This window comes from Chinchilla lanigera, unplaced genomic scaffold (assembly GCF_000276665.1).
Source record: "Chinchilla lanigera isolate Chin_1 unplaced genomic scaffold, ChiLan1.0 scaffold00135, whole genome shotgun sequence".
In the NCBI taxonomy this organism is placed as follows: domain Eukaryota; kingdom Metazoa; phylum Chordata; class Mammalia; order Rodentia; family Chinchillidae; genus Chinchilla; species Chinchilla lanigera.
In genome coordinates, this window is record NW_004955536.1 from 209,402 (window position 1) to 218,047 (window position 8,646).

Genomic DNA, 8,646 nt, shown 5'->3' on the forward strand with positions numbered 1-8,646 from the left:
CAAGCACCACATTGTTTCACTAGTGTAAATCTTGAAAGAGTTAATTTAAACTTGGAGGTATGATAGACACTGTGAAATGATAGGAAACCACTCAAGAGTAAGGGGCAACTGGGATGTGGGAAAAGAAAAGGGAAAGAAGGAGAAATTTTGTATGTATGTATATACCAGACAGTTAACATGGTTGTTCTTCTGTCTTCTAGTTTTATGCTGAAAGAAACTGTCAATGAGTCTTTGGTTGATCAGTATTGCATATCTCTATCTGTTTTCATGTAAAGCCACTTTGAAGATATCAATATGTAATACAACAAGCATTGTTAATTCCCTACCACTTTGTTTGTAACTCTGTATTGTCTGTACTGTTCTTTTGATATGCTGTAAAATGTTGTCTGTCTGTTAATGTTTTCCTCCTTTTATTTTTAAAATAAAAAATAATAATAATAAAAATAAAATAAAAAATAAATTGCCCAGCTGGGCTTGAGCTTTTGATTCTCTTGCCTCAGCCTCCTACACTGCTGAGATTAGAGGTATGTACCATTGTACCCTGCAATATTAGCTATACGGAAGACAAGTTTTGTGTGCCTTTTTAGAAGGAATTCAGGGCTACTGAGCCAGCCAGAATGGATGAGTGTGTGTGGCAGAGTAGGGAACTTGGGCCACATGGGAGGATTCTTTTGGGACTTTTGGGACCACGCACAAGGACAATTCTGTTATATTTACAGAGTTTAAATTCACTGATTTTTTTTCCAAGAACATAATCATGGCAGAAATTGGAGTCCAGCATAAAGGTGGGCAATATGGGGCTGAGTTCAGGAAAAAAGGGCTTATAGAGAGAGTGGGATGCCTGGTCCTTGCTCAACCGGGCATCATAGCTGCCTGGGGCTCAGCAGGGAGGAGGTGAGCAGCTGAGCAGCTCTGGCTCTGTCCTCCCTTCTCACCCACTGCCCATCCCACAGGCAAGGCCTGTCCTAGCACCACATTCCATCGTTGACCCTAAAGCCTACAGTGAGTGTCACAATAAACATTTACTCCGTAACAACTTCCCATTCTGTCCTCTGCTCATTCTACCTGCATTTTGGGGTGGATTTACTCTCACCATAAATTACCCAAAGGTCATACATGGAATCTTAGACTCACACATGGGTTATAAGGAATGCATGTTATTTTAGCTCTGTGCCAAGGAATACTCACCACATCCACGAGCTGAGATATTTTCAATCCAAAATATACTTTTATGGTGTCATTCGAATTTAATACAGGGCGAACCCATTTCTGATACCCATGGAACAAATGTCTGAGAAGGGCATCTTCATTTTCGGCTACTGAACTGAATCGTACAGCGGCTGTAAGAGTCAGGAGGGAGCCTGAGTCAGTGGGACGACAGGGTTGTTGCTCAGTACCCACTGCCACCCGGACCCCCAGCTCACTCCCTGCAGCTGACTCACGGAGTAGCTCCAAGGGAAGGATGGCCCCACACACCACACAGCCACCTGCTGAATCCACACAGTGCACACCAGTTCTGCTTCGCTGAGGTCACTCCCTATAGCAACCACCATGGATAACACCTCCAGCCCAAAAACCATCTGCAGCCACCTGCCTGACCTTGACCTCAGGTCTTACTGAAACGTCCCCTCCTTACAGAGTGTCTTGCTTACTTTTTTCTCATTCCTGAGACAAAATACCAAATGCCCAAAATTAAGGAATGAAAGGTTTATTTAGCTCACAGTTGTACGCAGGTTACCCACCCAAGGATGGGTATATCGCTCACACCCATAATCCCAGTGTTGGACCATGAGTCAATCAAAACTGTAGAACCCTGCCTCATGACTGATGAGGTTTTGGAGGGACATCTGGATACAAACCATAACACAGGGACAGGCTCCCTCACATGCTTTTGTCCTGGGTATCCTGTACAGTTTGTTGCATGTGTATGTTGTCATTGTATGTATGCTGTATACATATTAATTACTTGCTGTCATTGATGTATGTTGTCACTGTATGTATGTTTGTGTATTGTTATCTACATGTGTATAAATATCTTGTGGGTTATCTGTCCGCCCCTCAAGCTTCATGATGACAGGCATGAGGTCCATTATGTCTGACCATGCTTACCTAGGGCTGCACCTAGTCCTAGGCCAGCATTCACACTATGAACAGGAAGTGGATATGTAGGAGTGTGCTGGGACCACCTCTATGCACTTGAGTGTTTTAATCAAACCTCTGCCTGTGCCTGTCCCTGCTCTTTTGCCTCCTTCTTTGGGACATCTTCTACCACAAAGGTCTTCCTGACCAGTAATGAGGTGCTAAACTCCTCTCAGCCCCCAAATTTGTGTGAGCCTATGAAACATCCTAATCCTCCACCTTGCCTTTGTTGTCCAAAATTGCTTTTGCACAATCCTGGGCAACAAGGACAAGTCAGGTGGAATCACAATCCCTGACTTGAAATTATACTATAAAGCCACTGTCATAAAATCAACCTGGTACTGGCTAAAAAACAGGCCTGAGGATCAATGGAACAGACTGGAAGAAACAGCCACAACCAAAACCACACTCAGCCACCTAATCTTTGATAAAGGGGCCAAACAAACTCACTGGAAGAATGATAGCCTCTTTAATAAATGGTGCTGGAAAAATTGGCTGGCTACCTGCCAAACACTGAAAATAGACCCAAGCCTACCACCATCCACCAAACTCAAGTCAAAATGGTTCACAGATCTCAATATTAAAACAGAAACACTAAAGCTATTGGAAGAGAAAGTAGGTAAAAACCTTGAAGACATAGGGGTAGGCAGAGACTTCATGAACAAAAACCAAATTGCACATGAAACACTTGAAACAATCAACAACTGGGATCTCATCCTACTAAAAAGTTTCTGCACATCTAAAGAAATCACCAGCAAAGTAAAAAGAAAACCCACAAACCTGGAAAAAATTTTAGCTGATTGTCCCTCAGACAGAGGGCTTCTATTTAGAACATATAAAGAATTTTAAAATATCAGCCCCTCCAAATTCAAAGACCCAATCCAAAAATGGACAGCTGAGATGAATACACACTTCTCAGACAAGGAGATACAAATGGCAAATAAATATATGAGAAAATCTTCAACATCATTAGTCATTTGAGAAATGCAAATTAAAACAACACTGAGATTCCACCTTACCCCCGTAAGAATGGCTAGCATTAAGAAATCAACCAATAACAAATGCTGGCGAGGCTGTGGAGAAATAGGAACACTTCTCCACTGCTGGTTAGAATGCAGACTGGTGAAACCACTGTGGAAATCAGTTGGAGATTCCTCAGAAAACTAGGTTTAGAGGTCCCATTCCACCCAGCTATCCCCCTGCTGGGTATTTTCCCAGAACATCTAAAAACATCATATCACAGTGATGTATGTGCACCTATGTTCATAGCAGCACAATTTGTAATTGCTAAAATGTGGAAGCAACTCAAATGTCCATCCACTGAGGATTGGATCAGAAAATTGTGGTACTTTTATATAATGGAATATTACTCAGCTGTAAAGAAAGATAAACTTGAGGCTTTTATAGGTAAATGGTCACAACTAGAGACCATACTCATAAGTGAAATAAATCAAACATACATGTGCAAACATTGCATTGTTTCTCTAGTGTAAAGCCTGAAAGAATTAATTTAAACTAGGAGATATGATAGACATTGTAAATTGATAGGAAAGCACTCAAAGGTAAAGGATAACTGGGATATGGGAAAAGAGAAGGCAAAGAAGGAGAAAGTTTGTATGTATGTATATGCAGGATAGTTAACATGGCTGTTCTACTGTCTTGTATTTCTTTGCTGAAAGAAACTGTCAATGAGTCCTTGGTTGATCAGCTTTGTATGTTTATATCTGTTTTCATGAGAAACCACTTTGAAGATATCAATATGTAATACAACAAGCATTGTTAATTCCCTACCACTCTGTTTGTAACTCTGTACTGTCTGTACTGTTCCTTTGCTATTTTGTAAAATGTCAACTGTCTGTTAATATTTTCCTCCTTTTATTTTTAAAATTAAAAAATATATATATTTAAAAAAATAAAAAGAAAAAAGAGAAAAGAAAACATAAATCAGAATTGCTTTTGCTATCTAGGTTCCTTTTAGTTCCAAATGAATTTTAGGATGTTTTCTCTAGTTCTGAGGTATGTTAACGGTATTTTTATTGGGATAGCATTAATTACACTACAGAGCTTCTGTGATGAAAACAGCATGGTACTGGCAAAACAGACTTGAGGATCAATGGAATAGACTAAAAGATGCAGAAACAACTCCAAACACATTCAGCCACCTTATCTTTGACAAAGAGACCAAACACATTCACTGGAAGAATGATAGCCTCTTTAATAAATGGTGCTGGAAAAACTGAATTCCCACATACTGAATATTAAAACTACAGCCATGTCTATCACTAGCCACTAAAAGAATCAACAACTGAGATCTCATCTTTTAAAAAAGTATTGCAAAGAAAAAGAAATCACCAACAGAATGAAAAGAGAACCCACAGAGTGAGAAAAAATTTATATCAGCTCTTCTTCAGATAAAGAACTAACATGTAAAACATGTAAAGAACTGAAAAAAATCAGACCCCCAAATTCAAACACCCAATCCAAAAATGGGCTTCTGAGATAAATAGACATTTCTCAGAAGAAGAAATCCAAATGTCAATAAGTATATTTAAAAATGCCCAACATTACTGATCATTCAAGAAATTCAAATTAAAACAACAATGAGATTCCATCTCACTCCAGAAAGAATGGCTGTTATCAAGAAAATAACTAATAACAAATGCTGGCAGTGCTGTGGTGAAAAAAGAACCTTTCTCCACTGTTGACTGGAGTGTAGACTGGTGCAACCACCAGAGTGAAGATTCCTCAAAAAACTAAGGGTGTGGAGGCACATACCTATAACCTCAGCACTCAGGAGGCTGAGGCAGGAGGATCGTTGCAAGTTTGAGACCAATGTAGACTACAAAGTGAGCCCAAGGCCAGCCTGAACTTCATAATGAGCGCCTTGTCTCAAAAAGATCAAAAAAGAAAAAAAAAAAAACTAGGGTTAGAGGTCCCATTTGGCCCAGCTATTTCCCTTCTGGGTCTATTCCTGGAAGAATTAAAAACATCATACCACAGTGTTTGTAACAGCTAAATGTTGGAAGCAACACAAATGCCCATTAACCAATGAATGGAAAAAAAAGATGTGCTTTTTTCTTGTATAATGGAATAATACTCAGCCATAAAGAAAGATAAAATTGAGACATACAGCTAAATAGATGGACCTTGTGACCATAATCATGAGTGAAATAAATCAGACACACTTGTAAATCATATTATCTCACTGGTGTGAGAAACTAAAGTGTAAATAAGAACAAAAATGTACAATTGATATTGTGATATAGAGAGAAGCCATTCAAAAGGAAAAGGGAAATGGGAAGGTGGAGGAAAGGAAGGAAGGGAAAGAAAAATAAGAAAAGAAGGATAAAATGAAAACAGTTTTGTGAATGGGAGGGGAAAATGGTCTGAAAAGAGCAGATGGGAATGGGAAAAAAGAGGAATCAAGATATATAGAGATATATTTGTACAGATACAAATTCCCTATAGTGAATGTGGTCATCATCTATACCTAAATTGTACCAACAAACTAAAAAAGAAAAAATAAACATCCTAATAAATGTTCTCTCAAGCTAAGGAACTAGACACAACTGAGACAAGTGGCCAAGAGAGGACATCTAGAGACATTTTGTCCCTTTTCAAGGCTATGCCAGCAAACCTGAAACAAGGCAACCCTTTATTATTTCAAAAATACAGCCCTTCAGTGTATATTCAACCCCCTATTAATATCCACAGTAACCCATTCTACACCACCGGAATTACTCAGGAAATCCTTCTTCTCACTGGGAGACACGTAGGAGGGGCAATGACTGCATGCAAGACCTCCAAAGGTTAACCCAAGCAAACCCAGAATTATCATTTGGGTGAAAGATGCCCACACACATGCACACGCACATGGACACACAAACAGAAGCCTGCCAGGGGTTCCAACAGGCTGCCCCAAGGGGGCAGGACACAGATGTGAAGGCTCAAGCAAGTGTACTGAAATGCAAACTCATAACAGGGAGAGGTGTGATCTTGCATTGTGCTCCTTTATTTAAAGCCTTAATCCTTCTCAAACTTCCATTCTTCCACCATTATCAGCAATCAGAGCTGAGTGGAGGGGCCGGACAGCTGGGCAGTGGCCAGAGTGCCAATCTGTAGGAGCCCTGAGTTCTTACTTGAAATGGCAGGCAGGAAGTAGAAATTCCTCAAAGATTTCAGAGGGAAGAGGTGTTCATTTGCTTGGGTGAAAATTCTTGATGTCCCCTTTGGCTCCACTTCCTCTCCTTCCCTGCATTCAGTCTTAACATCCTTCCAAATGCATCCAGCTCCAGTAGTTTCCCATCATCTCTAGGCAGCACTTTGCACAGAAGCCACTGCTCTCGGATTCCTACACTGCTTCCTAATTGCCTCTGCACTCCTTCTCTCTTTACAGCCCACTTTTCACAGTAGCTCCAGTGAACTTTTAAAAATAGAAAAGGATTACATCATTTCCCCGCTGAACCTTCCACACGGTTTCCCATCAAACTCGGGGAAAAACCATCCCCATCCTTATCACAGCCTACCAGACACCCCAGCCCCTGCCTGGGCCTGTCCCTGCCCTTTCCCACTCTGTCCTCCTCTTTCACATCCCATGTCTGAGGCCCATCTGTTCTTCATTATGAGCAGCTTGGATCACTGTCCTCTCTTTAAACAGGTCCTTCAAGCTGTGCTGTCTTGGAAGCCTGCCACTCTCCATCTACACTCCATCTCGTGGACATGTCATCTTGCACCAGGGATCTCAGTCTCTTTGCACACTCCCTCCTTTAATATCTGGTGCCCCAGTTTATATGCCAGCTGTGAGTGTCTACTACATTCCAATGTCCCCACTTTCAAGACAGGAGCTACATGGAGCTACTGAGCACAGGGATGTGGTGCAGTCAGCTTGCCCACCTCTGCTTTGCTGGTGGGGCTGGGGAGTTTGGGTCAGAGTGGAGGGCTCAGAGAAGAGAGATTTGGAAAAGAGGCAGCTGTCTTCCCTTCCAAGCTGGACCTTCTGCAGGCAGAGCCTTCCCCTTGGAAAGGTACTTTTCTTAGGAAGCCTTCTACTGCTATAGCACTATGACCAGCCTGGCTAAGTTAGAATGAATGGAAACCAACTGCTCACTGTTCTGGAGGCTGGCAAGGCCCAGAAGAAGAGGTCAGCATGCGGGGAGGGCCCTCTGGCTGCACCATGGTACAAAGGCAAGGCAAAGACAGGGAGAAAAGAAAGAGGGAGAGAGGACAAACTTGTCCTTCTGTAAGGAACCCACTCCTTCTTTCCCAGCATTAATTTATTCATGGGGACAGGTCTCTGGGATCCACACATTTCTCATCAGACCCCACCTTCCAACACATGATTATGATGATGATTAAATTTCCTCCACATGAAGCTCAGGGGACAATTTCAAACCTCAGCAGTGTGGTCACACACACTGCTAATGCCCTGCCCATCAACCATTCTCTCCGTTCTTTGGTAACAAATGCTACATTTATTCAGGGAGAGCCACAGGGGCAAGGAAGAACCTGGCAAGAAGGCAGCATCTACCAGACTCCCCAGTCCCTGCATGGGCCTCTCCCTGCCCTTTCACACTCTGTCCTCCTCTTTCATATCCCATGTCTGAGGCCCATCTGTTCTTCATTATGAGCAGCTTGGATCAGTGTCCTCTCTTTAAACAGGTCCTTCAAGCTGTGCTGTCTTGGAAGCCTCCCACTCTCCATCTACACTCCATCTTGTGTAGAAAGAGAGAGAGCCTCCCCCAGACTGATCACTAGCTTCCAGCCTCCAGAACCAAGAGAAACACATGTCTCCCACCTGAGCCACCCAGGTATGGCAACCTGGGCCAATGTAGACAAACCTGTTCTGAACACAGCACACCTGGAAAAGAAAACACAAAACTTTAATGCTTTCTGCCTACAATCTTCAAATTTTCTGAACTTTTCCTTAGTGGAGGCAGGAACAGACATACAGCAGGCCTGAACATGTTCATGTTTGTGCTTTTAAAATAGCACAGTATGAGGAAGGGCAAGGATCTTCTCTAGATTCTCTGAAACTAGGACTTTGATACATATTTGGTGATGTTTGATAAATGAGCAAATGAATAAATGAAGGGGAAAAGGCCACACTGCATGCTTTTATGACATGGGGGGATGGAGACTCACTGCTCCAGAGGATGGGAAGTCACAGATATGCTCAGGAGTTCCAGGATGTTTTAAGATATAACTGGATTTCTAAGGAGCTCTGTGTGATTCCCTTTTTGCAAATTGACTTAGATTTTAAATTAATTCTCTCATCAGGAAAATAGAATGAGCACAAATAAACAACCTAATAATACTGCACACCAAGCTACTAGAAAAAGAAGAGCAAGTCAAGCCAAAGCTCAAAGGGAGGAAATTATAAAGATTAAAGCAGAAATTAACACAATGGAGACTAAGAAAACAATACAAAGAATTAATGAAGCAAAGAGTTGGTTCTTTGAAAGTATAAATAAAATAGATAAACCCTTAGCCAAACTTATCAAAAAAAAA

General features: G+C 41.6%; 1 protein-coding gene across 1 annotated transcript in view; it reads right to left on the minus strand.

The window, feature by feature from the left end:
• The window catches only part of Chrnb3 (cholinergic receptor, nicotinic, beta 3 (neuronal)), a 39,955-nt gene that overhangs the window by 19,521 nt on the left and 11,788 nt on the right, over positions 1–8,646 (minus strand). The window contains exon 2 of the mRNA XM_013507722.1: positions 1,189–1,340. Coding sequence (XP_013363176.1) covers positions 1,189–1,340 — 152 coding nt within the window. The remainder of the gene's footprint in view (positions 1–1,188; positions 1,341–8,646) is intronic.